This window comes from Danio rerio, chromosome 25, assembly GCF_052040795.2.
Source record: "Danio rerio strain M-AB ecotype USA chromosome 25, GRCz13ab, whole genome shotgun sequence".
Classification (NCBI taxonomy): domain Eukaryota; kingdom Metazoa; phylum Chordata; class Actinopteri; order Cypriniformes; family Danionidae; genus Danio; species Danio rerio.
In genome coordinates, this window is record NC_141045.1 from 18,520,269 (window position 1) to 18,541,372 (window position 21,104).

A 21,104-nucleotide genomic window follows, 5' to 3' on the forward strand; every position below is an offset into this window, starting at 1 on the left:
GGCAATGAAGATGAATCCAAAGAATCTTGATGAACTCTGGGAGTCCTGCAAGAACGCTTTCTTTGTCATTCCAAATGACTTTATTGATAAGTTATTTGAGTCATTGCAGAGATGTATGGATGCAGTCGTCCAAGCTCATGGGAGTCATACACATAATAATTATTAATAACGTAACATAATAACGTCAATAATAATTATTTTTCCACTGCACCATGACTTTATATTCTATACTGTACATTATTTCTGTTTAGTGACAAGACTTTTGTCTAAGCAAAGTCAGGCATTGCTGTCCTAATTAAATAGGTAAAAATCAAAACATGATCATAGTTTATTTTGTTAAAATAAGCGTAATCTAGAGGCCTTTGCCTTTTATAGAAGTTACTTTTGATACCAAATGATTAACAAGAAGTAAAGGTATTATTTATTGTTCCTGAAACTTGGATAGGCGACAAGACTTTTGTCAGGTAATGTAGACTCAGTGATGGGCTAATGATCTGCCAAAATCTGCAGATTTCTGTGTGTGCAGAATCCGTGTGGTCCTACTGATTATATGATATAACAGTCATAATAAATGTCTTTTTTTTCGCATATAACATAATTTCTTCTACAATGAAAAAAGAGCAACCATGCATTTACTATTGTTTTAGTAAAAAAGAGCAAAAATATAAAAATACAATACTTACAGCACTAACGTGTATGTCATTTGTCTGAAGTGAAACTGATTTTGTCCTCACTTCAGGTGTTATGAGATGGAGCGGCGTCTGAAGACTCCAGACCTCTTTAAGTTCCCTTATTTCGAGGCCATCTGCTGGTACGTGGCGAAGAATCTGCTGGAGACTCTTAAAGGTGCATCATCAAATCACTCAGCATGTCAATTCTAGGCACTTAAAGCTCTGGCGTGCTGCCACCACTCTCCCACTGTCTCTCTAATCGACTGTTTATTGTCTGTGGCCAGAATCTCGAGAGGAAAACTGCCTGCCTCCAGAATACCTGATCAAGGGAGTCAAAGCGTTGATAACTGCACTGAGGAACTGGCTAAAAAGAGAGGTGATGGAAACGGATCTTCGCATTAACCCTAAACTCACACATTTTAGTTGTATTTAGACATGAAATCAACTTCAAACTAGAAATGCAGATGATTAATTGTCTATACGCCTCATCAATGGTTGATATCCAGTTCAGTGCAGGTGAATAGGGTAAAAAAAACTAATATCACTAATTCCTTACACATTGATTACTAAAGTACATAGATTACTTTATAAATTGTTTTAAAAAATGTATTAAGTTTTTAAAAATCAGTTATTGACAATTAATAATAATAATATATTTAGTTGTTTTTATTATTATTAATATTATTGTATTTTTTTATTTATTTCTAGTAGTAGTAGTATTCGTTGAAGTAATCATTGCTGTCATAGTAATATTAGTCATAGTTGAAGTAGTCGTCATAGTTGTTGTAGAAGTAGTAGTCATCGTAGTCTCCTTCGAAGTAGTAGTAGTAGTCATAGTCGTCGCCCTTGTAGTAGGAGTAGTAGTCAAAGTAGTCGTAGATTAGTAGTTGTCGTCGTAGTAGTCATAGTTGAAGTAATCGTTGTAGTTGTCGTAATAGAAGTAGTTGTCGTCATAGTTGCTATCGAAGTAATCATTGCTGTCAGTATTAGTAGTAGTCATCATCAGTCACCATCGAAGTAGTCATAGCTGTGGTAGCAGCATTAGTAGTAGTTGAAGTAGTCAAAGTAGTTGTAGTCATAGATTAGTAGCTGTTGTAGTAGTCATTCATTTTCTTTTCGGCTTAGTCCCTTTATTAATCTGGGGTCGCCACATCGGAATGAACCGCCAACTTATCCAGCACGTTTTTACGCAGCGGATGCTTTTCTTGTAGTAGTCATAGTCGAAGTCATTTTTGTAGTATTCGTAGTAGTAGTAGTTCGTTGTAGTCGCCATTGAAGTAGTCATCACTGTCGTAGTAGTCATTGAAGTAGTCATAGTAGTCGTCGTCGGAGTAGTATTAGTAGTACTTAAAAAAAGTAGTAAAAAAAATTAATTAAACAAACTACAAAAAATAAATAAATAAATAAAGAAGTAGTATTAGTAGTTATAGTAGTAGTCTTAGTTGAAGTAGTCATAGTAGTATTATTAGTCGTAGTAGTTGTAGTTATAGTTGTCGTGGCGTAGTGGTGGTGTTTTAACAAAAATGTTAAATTAAATGTAAAAATCATGTTATATTTATTAATTACGTTATACTGTTTAATAATAATGTTTTCTAGAATGTTATGTTAATGTGCAAGAAAGGTATTAATTAAATAAATATGTAAAAATTAAATATGTATAGTTTGCATACATTTCTATAATGGAAATCTAAACATTGGATCACTCAGATTCAAAATTCATTTGACATTTTAAGTCAAAGGTTTGTGATGGGGATTTTATAGATAAGGTATAAAATGGGATTCTATTTCTATTTTATAATTAAGAAAATGACAGCCTGAATAAAATGTGTAAATTCACGTAATAATTCTATGGTTATTTTATTTTTTGTAAAAATCTTCAGGAAAGATTTTCACTTGTATACGATTTTTGGCAGAGTACAGGAAAAAAAATCATTTTGAGAAAACAGCCTTTAAAAAATGTGTATTGAAACACTTTTGTCCAAAAAAAAAAAAACACATAATTGTGTATTTTAGCTTCACCTCTTTGACTTTTTTATTTTATTTTGTTTATTTATTTATTTTTACATTAGATGGTTCATCATAACCCAAAAAGCCCAAAATCTTTGGGGAAAAAAAAACATCTTTGCCTGCAGTTTCTCACCTTAACACATCATGGACACTCAAAAGTAGACATACATCATTTCTCTGCATTTTCCTTGATAAGCACAATATCCAATGTCAGTACATTTGGGGAAAAAAAAAATTGTTTTTTAGCTAGTGTGTACATCTAAGGTGTTGTTATTGGCACATTGCATATAATCACTACATTTGCATATAATCACTACATTTATTCATCAAATGGTTATATTAAATTGTCAGTCATAAGTTCTTTTTGTAAACCAATAAGCCTTTTCTTTACAGTATAAAAAAATTGCTAATATTAAGGTTAACAATTAAGCAAGTAATTGATGTTTTGTTCATTCAAACAGTGATCTATCCAGGGCATTTGTAGAAACTGACATCCCTACTTTTAAAGCCACCTGCAGTCATGCATTGAACATTGTAATCTGTGCTGGATGAATGTCCCAGAGGGCTGGATATCTGGTGTCCGTGGTTCTGGGTGGGAACCTGAGGTTTGCTGTGTGGCACAATCCCCTTATTGTCCGGCATATGTGCTGATCTTCCTCAGGTCACCGAGCCAGCCAGCGAGGTCCCAGACCATATCAGACCCAACCATCTCATTAAAATGCTCACCAAGGAAATCCAGTACCTTGAGGTAAGACCTGCCTAATGAAACCTGCTTATATTTGGACAGACACATTTGAATAATGCACTCACAGGTGGAGAGTTCTAGGTTATTCACATTTTTTAAATAAGGGTTTTGCAAAAATTCTAATCAGAAGGCTATTGTAATGAATTATTTCTTTTATATGTTTGTTTATTATTTGTAGAAGATTATTAAATTCTCAATATTATAATTAATACTTTACAGTAATTCAATTAGTGAACATCAATGTATGAATTAATTAACAATACTTAGTATGTTTATAATATTTTCCATGTTTTTGCATTTTGGTTAATTTTGCTCTTGTTAATCTTTAAGACAATAATAATAATAATAATAATAATAATAATAATAATAATAATAAATTAACCAGTATTTCTTGCCTAAATAAGTTTGTAGTGTTGGAAATTATTTAATTTCAATTAGTTTGGTTTAAATTTCTTTATTTAAATAAAACGGCAAAAAAAGCACATTAATTCAGTGTTGTTGTTGTATTTGTTGTTGGTTTAAAAAAAACAATCCAATTTAAACATGAACAGCCACAGTCTGATTCAAAGAGCCGCCGCACTGTCTTTAGATTTTTTTTTAAAGAAACAGTGTGAAGATGACTTAGGAAATTATTCCCGGAGGCAGTCTGACAATCAGCAGTTAAGCAAATTCACTCAATATTGATCTGCGTCTAACACGGTCTATTACAATTTAAGATAATTCATAGGCTGCAAATGGTCAAGAATATTCCCAGAAATTGATCCAACATGTTCTAGGTGACACAGAGATGAGGCCACCTTGGGAATATGTTCTAGACGTGTCCATCTTTAAGTGTCATGGCTTATCTAAAGTTAGAAAAACTCAAATATTGTACCCAAGGCTCAAATAATAGATTCTTCAAAGTTTGGAGACAATTCCTGTCATATTTTGAGGACAGATTTATTCCAAATACTTGAATTGTACACTACCTGACATTTGTAGATAATTGTCTTGTCACCTATCCAAGTTTTGGAACAACAAATAATAATTTGACTTCTAGTTGATCATTTGGTATCATAAGTGGCTTATATGAAAGGCAAAAGCCTCTGGATTACGATTATTTGACCTAAATAAACTATGATTATGACTTGATTTTTAACTATTTATTAGGACAGTAAGGCCTGACTTTACTGAGACAAAAGTCTTGCCACTTAACAGAAATAATGTACAGTATAGAATATAAAGCCATGGTGCAATGGAAAAAGAATTAATATTGTGTATGACTCCCATGAGCTTTGAGGACTGCATCCATACATCTCTACAATGACTCAAATAACTTCTTTAACAAAGTCATCTGAAATGGCAAAGAAAGCGTTCTTGCAGGACTCCCAGAGTTCATCAAGATTTTCTGGACTCATCTTCAATGCCTCCATCTTACATTATTGACATGCTCAATAATGTTCATGTCTGGTGACTGGGCTGGCCAATCCTGGAGCATCTTGACCTTCTTTGCTTTCAGGAACTTTAATGTGAAGGCTGAAGTTTGAGAAGGAGCGCTATCCTGCTAAAGAGTTTGCCCTCTCTTGTGGTTTGTAATGTAGTGAGCAGCACAAATGTCTTGATACCTCAGGCTGTTGATGTTGCATCAACTCTGCAGATCTCTCGCACACCCCACATGCTGAGTGTAACCCCAAACCAGGATTTTTCTTTCACCAAACTTTTGTTTTCGGTGAAAATCTTGGGTCCATGCTGGTTCCAGTAGGTCTTCTGCAGTATTTGTGATGATTGGGATGCAGATCAACAGATGATTCATGGAAAAAATATAGGTTATGTCACTTTTCCAAATGATCAACTAGAGGTCACTACAAGTTATTATGTGTTGCACTTACTGGGATCAACAGCAAGACTTTTGTCAAGGAGTGTAAGCTCCTAACCCCCATTCGCCCCGTTTATTTATTAAAATTTTTTTTTTACTTTGTACGATCTACTTTTTTTCATGTACTTTGTTCTTGTTTGAGTTGCTGTGTTAAGATCTTCAGTTTGTTATGAATGCTATAACAGTTTTTGAAAAATTCAATAATAGACTTGTCTACTAAACATAAACAACCTTTTGAACAAAAATAATAAAATAAACTAAAAATGTAAACTAAAACAAGCAATACCAAAACTAGTTAAAACATTGTTGCTGTTTACTATTAAAAGTTACTATTAAAAGTAGCTAATAAAAAGTAACGCATAGGTGTCAAACTCAGTTCCTGGAGCGCCGCAGCTCTGCACAGTTTTGCTCCAAGCTTGATTAAACACAGCTTATTCCAACTGATGAAGGTGTTCATGACTCTTTTAAACACCTCAATTATTTGGATCAGCTGTGTTTGGTTAGGGTTGGAGCCAAACTGTGCAGAGCTGCGGCGCTCAAGTAAACTAAAGTAACCATTACATTTTAGCAAATTTAACAAACTCAAGAAAACTTTTCTTTTTTTCTCGAGTTAAATCTCAATATGCTGTCAACTCAACTTTTTTATTATTATTATTTATTATTGTCAACATTTACTAACGATTAAAAAAAAAAAACAGATAAAAGTTTTTGTATTTAAACTCTCAATGCTGTTTCTCACACCTAAGGAGTACCAGAACGGGAACTGTGGAAACAAGCCAATGAAACTTCAAGAAAGCTCCATTTGTCCTTCCACGAGGTCTGCACACGAGCGAGGGTCTCATGCACGCAAGACCGCCAGACGCCTTCGTGGCCACCACCATCATCATCATCGCCACCACCACCATCATCACCATCATCATCATCATAATCACCAACACTCAGACGGCCCTAAAGCTCCCTCACACCTGGATATCTATGAGCAGCACACGCAGGAGGTCTTGAAAAGACTGGAAATGGGTCCTTATGAGGAGGCAAGAGGGATTTTTGACAACTATAAATGTTATGAAGGTTCATCTGGATGAATTAATCATTCCTAATGATTGTTTTTCAGGATGCCTCCTTTAACCTGAAAGTCAATGGCAAATTCAATAAGGTTTCGACAGCTTCAGCCGCAGCAGCAGAACGCAGTTTGGAAAATGACCTGCGTCTGGTTCTGTGTAATGGACAAATAGTGAGGTAAACCCTGTTAATTTGTGACGAACATCATTAGGCCAGTGGCTCTCAAACTGTGGTACACGTACCACTAGTGGTACACTGGCTTCCTTCTAGTGGTATGTAGAGGAATCGCTGAATAATAAAAGAAAAAAATGAACACACTTTTAACCCTGTGCAGATCAGTGTTGTTCTGTTGGCATTTCAGTTACTGCAAACTCGTGTGTAAAAAATAAATGTGTGTAAAATAATGCATGTTTTTTTTTTGATATATAAAGTAGCATGGCTTTAGATTTTGTTTTTTACCTCAAATTTAGGCTAATTAATATGGATGTGATTTAAATGGCACAGGACACAAAACATAGACTCAAGCAACTTTGCCATGTTTGAAGCTTGGGGCTAGAAAATAATTGAAGTTAGTCTCCGTGTGCGGTTAAGGCAAACTCCACGGTTCACTAAGATGTGATCTCAAATCACGGAAATGCAACGCGTATGAAGGGATAAATCGCATATGAATTGCTCAAACACTGTATTTATGCATGCTATCACTCACTTTTCTGATACACAGACTGTAAAGGATGTGCAGTAAACAGATATAATTTTAAATTTAAATATATTAATCTTAAACATCTATTTAAAATACCCTGTGTTTGTGTTTAAATTTCAAAAATGCACAAATATGTCATATGTACATGCAACTTAAACTTCAAAATTGATAAAAGAAAATGGTTTATATATATGAATATGACATATAGCCCATATTTATGAGCTTTAAGCAACATTTCCAAGTTTTGATAAATAGGCTGTATGTTAATACATTTAAGTACAGCAGTTTTGTTTTTTACTTTAAGAACAATAGCCTACTATTTTTAATTAACTTTAAAAAGCACATTTTAATTAAAATGTTGACTTTTCTAGCTAATTATTAAAATGATCAAACTATTTGTTTAAAGTGGCTGATAATAATAAATATTATTATTAATAGGAATTAATCTGTAATTGATTTAGGTCTACTACGCTACTGTAAATCAATACTGGTCATTATGATGGTACTTGAAAAGACATTTTTTTTCTGAGGTAGTACTTGATGAAAAAAAGTTTGAGAGCCACTGCTTTGGGCAAAAGCTGCTGTAATTGTAGCATAGGGCTGGGCAATATGGCAAAAATGTAATTTCCATAATTGTTTTCTATATTGAACGATAACGATATATATTTCGATATAAGTTGGTAATGCTTCCACTTTTAAAAGAGTATCCCAACCATAACTGATGGTGGATACTGCTGGCAAAAAAAATTAAACGACCATGTTAAACAATACTTGGTAACGCAGCAATGTTTTTGGCGATAATTTTCTCCGACCAAAATATTGATGAATCTCTAATGTCAAAACAATTATAGATTTCTGTTGTAGCGTATTTCTGCTGCGTGATTGGCTCTTCGGATCAATGTCAAGTAAATATTTAATTATATTTATATTTATATTTATATTAAATAATTATATTTAATTATATTTAGTTAATCATTGCTATCGAAATAATTTTTTCAAATATATATATTTTTATATTGTTTATCATCCCAGCCCTATTGTAGCATATAATTTGGGCATTTTTAGGAATCATTCCAACTGAAAGTTTAAGCGAGTTTAAGTTTATAACCATATTTTCGAACTGTACAGTGCTTATTACACTATATTCATATTAAACTTGTACAAAAATGTGTTTAAAATGTGTACAAATAATAAAAGTACATAACAAAAAAGCTTTTAGCACAAAGCAAATGGAGAAAAAAAAACTGCTTTGCATTATGGTAAAAACCTGTTTCACTACACGCTCCACAGCGCCACCTAATGCAAATAATTATAACTGCAAGTTTTAAGTTTGTTTTTACTTTCATGGATTTGCTTTATTCACAGCCAGCAATGTGACAGAGTAAAATTTAATAGTGTTGATATTTTTTAAACAAAATTCAACCATAGTGCACACCTCTAATTTAGCCTTACTAGCCTTGGTTAACTGTTGAAATCTTCCCCTCTGATTGTGTATGCAGAGATAACAGGCAGCATGTTACAGAAAAAAGACCAAGGATAAAGGAAGAGGAGGAAGGCCGAGACGTGAAGAGGGACTCACTCAAGATCAAACTGATCCCTAAAGAGGAGGAACAGGAAGTGCACATTCAAGTGAAAGAGGAGGATAAACGTCATCTTGTAGCCAGAGGAGTAAAGGACTTCACAGGTAACAGTAATAATCCTGAAATCATTCATTCATTCATTCATTTTCTTGTCGGCTTAGTCCCTTTATTTATCTGGGGTCGCCACAGTGGAATAACCCGCCAGCTCTGGGAAACATCCACACATACATACACACACACTCATAGACTACGGACAATTTAGCCTACCCAATTCACCTGCACTGCATGTCTTTGGACTGTGGGGGAAACCGGAGTACCCGGAGGAAACCCACGCGAATGCAGGGAGAACATGCAAACTCCACACAGAAACGCCAACTGAGCCGAGGATCGAACCAGCAACCTTCTTGCTGTGAGGCGAATGTGCTACCCACTGCGCCACTGCGTCGCAATCCTGAAATCAGCTTTACTTTTAAGTGTCCATATGTGTTACAAAAAAATGTAGTTATAAAATTTCAATTAACTGTATAACGGAGGACTTCAAATCCTAACTTCAAATCACTTGACCATCATTTTACTGTTAGCTGAGGAAAAACTCAAACTTCAAGTCTTCAAAACTAAATTATAATAATTTGGTTTAACTTGAAGATCTGGGTAGTAATTATAGTAATTAAAACTTTACTTGTAAAGAATAATTGTTCTTCGTTTCTTCAGGTTTAAAATAACTTTCCTTTTACTTGTTTTAAAATTAAAGCCTGGATGAACAATTATTCTTTCAGTAACTGTTATTTCTCTATACATAACTTCAAGTATGTAAAATATTTTTATTTAGTTTTAAAGACTTGCATTTTGAGAAAACTGGAACCATGATTTATTATAAACAAAATTATTTTAAGTGAAACTAGCAGTTTGTGTGAAGTATCCTGAACAAATAGTCACACGTCAATCCCATTCAAAACAAATACTCAACTATGTGTATGTTATAGGGGTGTGACGAGATCTCTGGCTACGACTATGGTCTGGTTGGAAGAGGTGTGCCAGAGCACAGTTCACTTGTAGTGTGAATGCAAAGCACACCTGAGCCCGAAACTAAAGACGAGATGTGACTTTTAAGGGACTGTTTTATATGGATTTATTAATCATTCTTACTGTTCAATGAAATCAAACTGTCATAGATTATTAAAGACGCAAACCCCTCACTGCACGACAGTTGCAACTTCAGCAAACCTCCTAACAACCTGCAGACCGAGGACTTGTATGATTATTTATGAGCGTCAAAAATGGCTGATCTGTTTGGTGAAATATTTGACTGTGTCACTGCATCCCAAACCACTAAAACAATATAGCTAAAAAAAGACCTTCTCTTCTGTTAAACTGAACAGAGCATCATCGATGACATAACCGTGCTTAGGCTCTGATGCAATGTGAGTGCAGGCCATCAGGGGAGAAGGGAGGGGGGACAAGTGTGCTTCGGCACGGTTCAAGACAACTGTACCTAGTGAGAGGACGCCCTAAATCGCAACGAGATTTCTCATTGAGGTGAAAAGTTGTCTCGTGAGTTGTGATGGAGCGTGAGGGTGGATTTAGCACTGAAGATTGGGGGCAGGATTGGATTTGAAACACTCCAAAATGCGATGGAATAGCAGTCATAATCGTCGTAAACACAAATCGAATTGAGATGTCAAATAGTCCTATTTTAGTCGCATTATTGAAATGCAGTACAGAGATGTAAACGCCATAATCCAACTCTTACCATTGTGTAGGACTTGTAGCCACACTTTGACAGGATAAGCCATACATACGCAGCTGTTTGATGCTATTCTCTGCACCTACCGTATCAGTAAAGCACCACAGACACACACTTTTCCTCCAAGTGTGTGCGCATACATGGTGAACTTCTAGAGATTCACCCATCCTTCATCATCATCACCATTTATGCCGTCCAGAAAAAACTGTTCTCATTTAGCATGCTGTATCAAACTCCATAAGAACAACTGTCTTCTATTAGTGATGGGAAGTTCAAATCATTTCACTGACTCTGAGTCTGTATTATTAAAATGTTACGTATTGCTTTCAAACTCATCTACACCAAACGTTGATCACACTACAGACAAGTCATAACTAGAATGCAATAAAAAAGAGAAAATATTGTTTACCTGGTCTTTTGTCTGTGATTATGTCAGCTCACCTCTTCTAACAGGTCTTCAAATTTGAGTTGTTCCTTCACATCACACTGACAGTCCCATATAAGCTTAATCAATGCACACAGTCTGAGCCAAAAGAAGCCATGATTAGTTCACCTTTTGAGTCTTTGGGTTTTTGAGTCGTTTGTTCGTCACGTGACAGCATGTAAAGAGAGATGACTGAAACCCAAGGAGTTCCAAGAGATGAACGAATCAAATCTATTCCGGCTCTAGATGCATAAGATTGGCTTCTGGTTTTTCCGTGATGAATGAACCACTCAAACTCAATAGAAGACTCGAAAAAGGAACGTATCTACTTCACCTGCGCAAATGAACGATTCATTCCCTTAGAGGACTCATCATTCTCGAGTCATAAAAAAGATTCGTTTAGAATGAACAAATTGTTTTAGATTGACCCATCACTATCTCCTATCAGTCCTTCATACTCTCATCCAGTAGCTCAGAGTTTGTCCAGTCTTTCAGAGTATATAGCAAAATATTTTGCTGTGTTTACATGTTCTTTATGCCATAATTCATTAAAATAGAAGTAAAATAGCATTCGTTACATTTAAAAATATATTTAAAAAAAACACCTAAATAGTTTTGCATTTTTCCCCCAGTTAAAATTCATATTTTCAGCAAATGGATATTCAGTTCTATTCATAAATGTCATCATTGAGGATTCCAAAAAATAGTATAAAAATCTCTTCTCGTGTCGCTTCTCGTCTCACCCCTAGTATCTTATGCTTGTTACTGACACAATGTATTTTTCTTTTACAGATATGAGTAAAGAAGAGAGTTCAGATCTCAGGAACAGAGAATCAGTACTTTCAGACATTTCATCAGACTCTGAATCGGATACAGAGTTTACTACACAGGTATGCTGAGCTTTCCCTTCATTCACAGGAAACACATGGAGTCCATTTAGGTTTAATTTTACTTACTTATCCACACAGAAGAAGAACTGCTCTGAGGAAGAATCCGAGAGTTCTTCAGAGGAAGAGGAGGATGAAAAGATGAAGAGGGGTGGAGACGACAAAGTTAACACCAAAAGCTGCTCTAGCTTCACTATGGATACACACAAGTCCCGGCGAAGAATTAGCAGTTTTGAAAAATGTCTTAAAAGGTGAGGGATGACATGAGCTGTATATGAATTCTTGCTTTTTCATTTTTTTTTCTGAAATTAAGGTGCATTTTTGTCAATTTAATAACTTTGGTTCATTTTGTGCCACTCAAAATGGGTGAAATTGTCAAATAGTTGTGCCATCTTTTCTCTATCGTTTGCGGAACATGAACAAATCGGGACACAAGCCAACAATATATTTACTATTTACAATACAATTAAATATAGTGGGTTTAGAGTCTCGTCTTGCAAATTCAATGAGGCTGGTAGTTACGATTCTATCTGACCAATCGGTGATAATCATGTTTTTGGTAATTCTAGTTCTTGATTGGAACCACACTCAAGTACTAGGTACGAAATGCAGTAAAAAGAAAGCCCCTAAAACCTATCCATACTGAACCAAACTGGGCTATAACTGTGATGTTTCAACTCCTTCAACCTCTTCCAAAGATGGTTAAAAACCCATTCAGTCCATTTGCTTTCATACTGTAAATGCTGAAATGCATTTAAAGGAGCCACTATATGAACATATGTTCGTCCCAGCTGAAAACAGGGGCCACAATGCATGCTGGCACACACTTTGGAGTTCTGCATGTGTAAATCTTTATCTCAAATCATATGTTGCAGAGAATCGGTCACCTTGGCCAGTGCTGAAGAGGATGCTATCCAGGGAATGCTGGCTGTTGCAGGACTGCTGTATTCTCACCCAACAAAAGACCCCAGCAGCTCACAGGAATCCTGGTGGTCTCGGACCAACCACACCTCACCTGAATACAGTAAGAAAAACGACTTCTTTTAATTGTTTGTAATTGGGCTGTTTTAATGATGGTTGCATGTTCTTTTTCGATTCACAGGTAGAAAGAAGGTTGCATCAGGAGAGGAGAATCAGGATTCAGACAGCAATTCTTCACAGGTAACTTGCTCAATGACTTTTATAACAGATGCACACATGCATATTTTGTATAATGCAACAAGGTCTGGGTTTAGTTTTTATGATACCAGTGTCAATTCGATGCTTTTGAAAAGGCACCAGCTTGGCTACGATAGCCTTGTGTGCAGTGCACTGATATCGCCATTGTACTTCAGGGGTTGGACATCTCCCAGTCTCATCCTCTTTCTCTTCCTGACTATATACCAGCCTATTTTAAAAACAAATAAATATAAATACATAAACTATACCATACCAATCAATACCATTGCCTAAATAACCAAACAAATTATGGTGGATGGCATTTAAAGAATGGATTTTTTATTTTTTTTTAAAGGAAACAGTGTATTAAACAGTGTTGGGCACGTTCCTTTAAAAGAGTAATTAGTTATAGTTCTTACAAATAGTAATTGAGTTACATAATTATAAAAGGAACTAATTACCATAGAAAGTAACTACTGCATTACTTCAATAAAAAAAATCTAACTTGTCAGATGACTATAAAATAAATATAAAACATTTTACACAAATCTACACTATTTTAATGTTGTTGTGGGACAGTGTGAGAGACAACGGTAGCATGTTCTCAACTGTATATCTAGATATTATTTTGTTTTATTCTGTCTGAGTAATAAGTGTTTGCGGTGGAGAAATTAAGTTTTATTTGCTTTGACGCCGTGGATTCATCTCCACTAATTTTGTGGCTGCATGCGACAACGTGAGGTGCTTTATTAGATTAGAATTACTCCTCACCGACACTCTCTTTTGTTTTTTGTTTTTTTTTGGGTTTTTTTTGCTGGTCTTAAGTTGCATGATACATAAACATTCTTGCCTTATATATCAACGAGGGAAAAGTAATGCTTAAATTTCCAATTTGCAAACACTACCTTTAACCTTGTAGGATTTGTCATCGTTCTGACTCCTGGTCAATGATGTGTACGGCTGACTGTGTGAGCTTGTGTGTGAACACCAGTCCTACTCTGCCCTATGTGTCCTGCCCCAGAGAGACGCTGTTCACATGAAAACCGTTGAGTGACAGCCATGTATGTGACTTTTAAAGATGAAAGAGAGACTAGTGGTCGCTGTTTTGAGTTATGCGGAGCTGTATGACTTCACAAATCTTGAACATCACAATATTATTAAATATTATAATTATAACCATCAACAGCATCGCTTGCGCACAATGGATCCTTTTCACATTTCCGGGTTTCTCAGTAGCAGGAGTCGTCATAGTTGAGTGCAGTGAATGGGAGAGTACAACAAATCATTTTTTACAACACTATTTGCTGGAATAATAAAATAAAAACTCCATGATGGTGTTTTCAAGACTTTCAGAAAAAGAAAAAAGACGGCAAATGATATTTACTGTCCTGCCCTTACATTTTGCATTTCAAATAACTCACACAAGTGGAAATTAGTTTTTTATAATTGGATGCAAAGATGCTATTATGCATAGATGACTACAAAAAACTGTAATAAACTTTCAAAGATTTAAGATTATGATTAACCTTTAACTTGTCATAACAGTCTTGTGAATAGGGTCAATAGGCAGCTGATTGATTTGGTTGCCTAGCGACATAAAAAGCGCAGTGCACTTTGTTTTTTTGTTCCTGTCAACAAAAAAACATAGTGTGGTGTGCCTCACGATCTCAGAATGTAAGGGCTCGTTCGTTGTTATTGGCCCCATAAAAAAACAGGCTGTGTATGGACCGTTAGCATGATTAACAGTAAATGCTAATTACAGTTTTATCACTTTTAGGTTACTGACTGAAATGTAGCCAATTGATTTTTTTTTTATAAACAGAAATGGGTTTTTATCTAATAAACCTTTAAAGACAGAACATTTGTGAGATTTGAGGTTAACTGTTTGGATATGTTTTTGTGAGACCTATTTTATTTAAGTCATTATTTGTGTGTTCTTTAGGAGGATTTTGAGGCTCGTGAGCACTCAGGAGGAGGATGCCACTCGAGCAAACTCCAGCACAGGATCCAGGAGCACAAGAGCTTCATGGACAGTCAGGGCAGCAGCAGCAGCAGTAGTAGTGAAACGTGGAGCAGTTGCACACAGTCTCCAGCTCACAGGGAAAGCCCAACAATGACCTATCAGTACTGTGAGACCTCACTGTCACCACCACTGCACCCGTCTAAGAGGCCTGCCGCAAACCCTCCACCAGTCAGCAATCAGGCCACCAAAGGTAGCGGAGCAATACTGTTTTGCACATTGAAATATATTTAATAAAATAAAAAAGCTGTTTTGTGTGTGTGTTTTTTTTGTGCTATTTTTACTTTTTATTTTAATAAAAATAAAATTGAAATACAATTGTTGTTTTTTTTCTCAGATTTTTGTTTATTTATTTATTTATTGTTATTATTTGTTTGGTTTGTTTGTTCTTTTGTTTTATTATGTATGACTTATTTTATTATAGTTTTTATTTTTACCACAAAAAAATAATACAATAATTTTTTTTTTTATGTGTTTTCATAATAATTTTTTGTGGTGTTTTTTTTTATTTATTTTTATTTATACTTTTATTTTAAAAAATGTATTTCGTTATTCAATGTTTTTTTTTTATTATGCATAACTTATTTTATTTTAATATTTTTTGGGTTTTTTCTATTTATTCTTACCAAAGCAAAGTAATAATACAGTAATTGTATTTTATTTTGTATTTTATTTTATATTTTTTGTGGCGTTTTTATTTTTTATTATTTATAGCTTAAACAAAAAAAAATTATATTAAAATTAAATACAAAATGTATGTAAATTTTATTGTTTTCTTTTGATTTTTGTTTTTAATGTTTCATTTTTAATGCCCTTTCCATTTATGTTATTTATTCTTTATTTTTTGTTTTCTTGTAGGTAAACGTCCTAAGAAAGGCATGGCCACAGCGAAGCAGAGACTGGGCAAGATTCTCAAACTCAGCAGACACAAACCCTTCTTTGTGTAGTCCCAATAATGGCAGAAGATTCAGGATGCTAACCATTTTTTAAGGTGACAGGGTATCAAGTGTGTTTGAGTCAACACAGCAGGTCAAATAAGAAAAAAAAAGATTGGTGTTCGCTACCAATAAACCTAAAGCTATGGAATGATCTGTTTTGCTAAGATACATCCAAAGAAACAAGGAAAACATGACTGAAAACATCGCTTTTTAAAGTTTTCAATTTTTTTCTCAACTAAAATGCATCAGGATGTCGACTTAACCAAGTGATGGACTGATTTCGTAAAGGTGCTTGACTTTGGTCTTCATATTTTGTGATGGCAACCGACTTTCTCGCAAATTAAACGAAAATTTGCACTCACTGCCTCAAGAGTCACCCAGAACTACCTGTCAATCAAAATGTCGTCACGTTTTGAGAGAAAGTAAAGTGTATTTTGTACTATCTTGATATATTTTAGGTAGTTTAGGTACATTTTGGTCGTCTGTCGCCATCTAGTGGGCTCATTGTTCACACCAGGACAATTTCTTTAATTTATTCCAATGTTTTGGTGCTGTTATTAAATGACGTATTTATTACTGATGAAAGAATTTATTCTGTTGTTCATTCGGGGTCTGTTTCGAAACGCATTTAGATGTTTGTGCACAATATGTCATCCGTATCTGTATTGCGTTGTGGGTAAGAACAAAATGTGTTGTGTAAAAAAAAGCCAATGTTTAATCAAAATACCTGGCCAACATTTTTGTTACCTCAAGGTGATTTTTTTCCTTAAAAAAAAAAAAGAAAAGAAAAGAAACAAATTGTGATTCTGAATTTTAATCTGGTTTTTGTACTAGATCTGGTTTCTGAATCGCTGCCTCTGTGAATTGAAAGCATTGAAACACTGTTTTAACCTGGTGCTGTGTATAGCATAAGAATTTTTTAACCTTTTTTTTTTTTTACATTTGAAATGTATTTGGCTACTCATCTTTTAACAAAGAATTAAAAAATAGAGTATTTATTTTTTTAAAAGAAAAAAAAAATCCCCGCAATTTTACCAACAGCGTGTATTAAAATATGGCGTTTTGTAAGATATACGTGTGTGAGATTTGGAGGTAGTTTACTCAGTTTTGTTTTTGTATGTGTGAAAGACCTCAGGTAATTGTTTGAGCTCAAGGTTTTGGATTCCCTTTGATGAATGCCAAATATTTTAATCATAGAAGTCAGGTTTTGTGATATCCAGGCGGCGAAATAAATAGAAAAAACATTAAAAAAACAACACTTATTATTGAATATCCCTACTTTTCTCATTTACAGCATGATCTACAGAGCTTTTCAGGCAATAACGCACATTCCAGAAGCTTCCAGGAACTGATTTTAATACAAATCCAGCAGCTCAGGGCTCCCATACAGACTGTTTTTCTGACTGACAGGATTTTTCTCTGAAGGGCTTCAGTCTAAAGGTGTTTGGAATTGAATACAGTATTTTTACTGTATGCCATCTTTTATGGCTTTTTATGATGGTTTGTTTCATACCACAATGCCATTAATGTAGCACCTAATGTTGTTGCCCTTTTTAATGATGGTGCTATTTGTTTAAGCAGGATTTGAGCCAAAGTGCATGTGTATTTCAGGCAGAAGTTTGATTTCGATGTGCTCTCTTTAAGGAATTGGATTGTTTTTGGTCTATGAATTACGCTGCACTGCACTCAACTCTTCCTGCATTCGTTGTTACACTACACTGTTTTTGTTTTCTTCAACACGGCAAGTATCTAAATGTGCTCAATTGAAACATTGCTGGCCTGCAGGCAGGGTTTGTACCATGCAGTACTTGTACAGTATTTATTTGGCATTCTCGCTTGTGTTTTCCATTTTCCGGTCTTGCAATCAATTACGTGTTTGTAAATGGTGTGTCCTTCCATTTTTCACTGCATTCAGCTGTTTTTAAATTTTTATATGGTTGTATGATTTGTTGAACATTTTTGTGACGCTGTAATCCACGGCTTAAGCTATATAAATTGGGATTTTCAGTTGTATAATGTGGCCTGTACATAATAAAAGTTCTACGAGTGAATATGAGGTTTCGCGTTTGGCTTTTTTGTTGTTGTTAATAATTCACAAGGACTTTATAGAGGAGAAATATGGAAAAATAACCTCATCATTTTCTTTATCAATGGCAGTGGTGCCCAAACTTTCATAATAACGGGCCAAAAACCAAAGTTAATTGAGGTCTGTGGCCGAATATATACCATAGTGAATAGCTTTACTTTTTTCACTCTTCTTTTTTTTAATTTACAGCCTTATTACAAAATGGAATCCTCAATGTTCTACACACAATACCCCATAATGCCAATGTGAAAAAAAGATTTTTTTAAAAAATTAACAATAATATAAATAAATCACATGTGCATCAGTATTCACAGCCTTTGCCGTAAAGCTCTAAATTGAGCTCAGGTACATTCTGTTACCACTGATCATTCCTGAGATGTTTCAGCAGCTTAATTGGAGTTCACCTGTGGTAAATTCAGTTGATTGGACATGATTTGAAAAGGCATACACCTGTCTATAAAAGTTCTCAGGGTTGACAGTGCATGTTGAAGCACAAACCAAGCATGAAGAAAAAGAAATTGTCTGTAGACCTCCGAGACAGGATTGTTCCGAGGCACAAGGCTAGGGAAAGTTACAGAATTATTTCTTCTGCTCTGAAAGTTCCAATGAGGACCATCATCCGTAAGTGGAAGATGTTTGGAACCACCAGGACTTTTCCTAGAGCTGGCGGGCCATCTAAGCTGAGTGATCAGGGAAGAAGGGCCTGAGTCAGGGAGGTGATTAATAACCTGATGGTCACTCTGTATGAGCTCTAGCGTTCTTCTGTGGAGAGAGGAGAACCTTACAGAAGGACAACCATCTGTGCAGCAATCCACCAATCATGCCTGTATAGTGAAGTGGCCAGATGGAATCCACTCCCCGCCTGGAATTTGCCAAAAGGCATCTGAAGGACTCTCAGACCATAAGAAACTAAATTTTCTGGTCTGGTGACACTAAAATTTAACTTTTTGGAGTGAATGCCAGACGTTACCTTTGGAGAAAAGCAGGCATCGCTCATCACTAGGCTAATACAATCTCTACAGTGAAGCATGATGGTGGCAGCATCATGCTGTAGGGATGTTTTTCAGCACAAGAACTGGAAGACTAGTCAGGATGGAGGAAAAGATGAATGCAGCAATGTTCAGAGACATCCTGAATGAAAACCTGCTTCAGAGTGCTCTTGACCACAAACTGGGGTGACGGTTCATCTTCCAGCAGGACAATGACCAAAGCACACCACCAAAATATCAATGGAGTGGCTTCACAACAACTCGGTGAATGTCCTTTAGTGGCCCAGCCCAGAGCCCAGACTTAAATCCTATTGAACAACCCTGGAGACATTTGAATATGGCTGTACACCGTCACTTTCCATCCAACCTGATAGAAGTACAGCAAAGAGAAACGTGCAAAAATTCCCAAAGATAGGTGTATCTAGCTTGTGGCACCCTATTCTTAATAATTAGGTTCAGTTAGCTTTTTTGTAGCTCAAAGATCGTTAAAGGAATTCACCCCAAACACTGTCCCATCATTCTCCCTTTCTTTTCAGATGTGATGGTGGGCCAAATCAAAGGTTACCATGGGACAACTTGCATAAAATTATATGAACTATATATAAACTAACATAAAATTATACATTTCCCGAACCTTCTACATATACATTTATTTGGATAAAACGAAACCGTTATGCAGTTATATAATTGTATTCGTTTTTTTGATAAACTTCCAGGCCAGTTTTATTTTAATTAGCCATAATTACGCTCAAAATCGAAAGGGATAGTTCATCCAAAGCTGAAAAGTAAAATTCTGAAAAACAAAAGACGAAATTCTGAAGAAAACTGGAAACTGTTAACCATTGACCTCAGTAGTAGGCTATTTGTTTTACCAATTAGAGTAGTAAATGGTTACCGATTCACAGCTTTCTTTGGACTTTATTATTTTCCATTTTTAAAAAGTTTGGAACTACTTCAGTGTGAGTAAATTGTCGTTTTTGGGTTAACTCTACCTTTAGTGTTATGCTACAACTGACTGATTTAAACTCTAAATGGTTTTTGAGCAAACATCAATTTTCATACTTTCCTACAACAATGATGAACATTCCAGGCCCATAGCCAGGGGGTTTGGGTGGTTCGAAAGACCCACTCCCCAATGACAAAGGTGCAGAATTTGTCCCATGCATGACCTCATTTCTTTTATTTTGACTGCTATTCTGTCATAAATTGTGAACAAAATCCATTGAAGAAGACCGAGTGGAATCCTCTGTTGCTGTCGTGACTTCAGCTAATCTGTTCTGGCCAGTGCAAACAGTTATTTTTCATAAGTCCAACATCTGTGCAAGAAAACATACAATCTGACGAAAGTTAAGCTATCATTCACTACTGACCTACTGTATTGTTGCTAAATAAAAAAAAACTACAAGAAACTTCTATTCTAAATCGTGGACCTTATTCATGAAACACAGGCAGCCCAAATTACAGTTAATTTGAGTAATAATCAGGCTATTGTTTTCTGTGAATTTTCAATTGAACTTTTTACAAGAGACAAATCAAAAATAATTGTGAAGCTCTACATTAATATTGTTTATTATTTATTCATATGACCAAATTCTAACTAAGGTAATTTGAATGTGCTTGTTAGATTGTTATTTACCTAAATAAATTAACATAAGATGCATTTTTAAAATTTAAAATATATATATTTTCTTAATGATAAATCACATAATAAATTAGTATTTTAAAGTTTTTTTTTTTTCAAAATCTTAAAGAAAATGTTTTGGTACATCAAACATGACCAGCTATTTAAACAAAAAGGTGCTTAAAATATTAGAATGCAGTATTTAAACCTCATAATGAAATAGAAGATGAGGCGAATAACTGCAAAAGGACTTTATGAGGGGAAAAAAAGAACCATCGTTATCACCACCAGGCTGGCTATGGGCCTGCATTCAGTATACACTCGATGTATTACATCAATAAACTGTGTTTTTTAGAGATATGTTCTTGTTTAGTAGAAAAAAAATAAGCATCTTCTTAAAAATTTCCGTTGTTGTTGTAAATCCGTTCACACAGCAACAGGTGTGTGTTCGCATCTGCGCAGATCTCCGTCATTTTATAGTGTTTGTGCGCACAGGGAGAGGCGGGGCGCGGTGGCAGCGCGCATCACTTCATATGTTGCGTAGTCGCGAGCTCGTGCGCGAGCTCAATAAGCACCGCACTGGGTGCGCGCGCGTGCCGTGACAGTCGCCATTTTATTTT

At 35.2% G+C, this 21,104-nt stretch overlaps 1 protein-coding gene across 2 annotated transcripts in view; it reads left to right on the forward strand.

Moving 5' to 3' along the window:
- kdm7ab (lysine (K)-specific demethylase 7Ab) overlaps nucleotides 1–17,844 on the forward strand; it is a 65,881-nt gene extending 48,037 nt beyond the window's left edge. Inside the window, exons 9-20 of one of the 2 annotated variants that reach the window (XR_015525709.1) lie at nucleotides 740–846; nucleotides 956–1,047; nucleotides 3,340–3,426; nucleotides 6,025–6,309; nucleotides 6,390–6,514; nucleotides 8,537–9,648; nucleotides 9,971–11,675; nucleotides 11,754–11,923; nucleotides 12,548–12,696; nucleotides 12,775–12,833; nucleotides 14,773–15,043; nucleotides 15,709–16,373. Coding sequence is in view for 1 of the 2 variants with exons in the window: in NM_001444175.1 (NP_001431104.1) it covers nucleotides 740–846; nucleotides 956–1,047; nucleotides 3,340–3,426; nucleotides 6,025–6,309; nucleotides 6,390–6,514; nucleotides 8,537–8,721; nucleotides 11,578–11,675; nucleotides 11,754–11,923; nucleotides 12,548–12,696; nucleotides 12,775–12,833; nucleotides 14,773–15,043; nucleotides 15,709–15,797 (1,717 nt within the window). In the remaining variant the exon portion in view is untranslated. 2 annotated transcript variants of the gene reach the window in all.
- The last annotated feature ends 3,260 nt before the right edge of the window (nucleotides 17,845–21,104 follow it).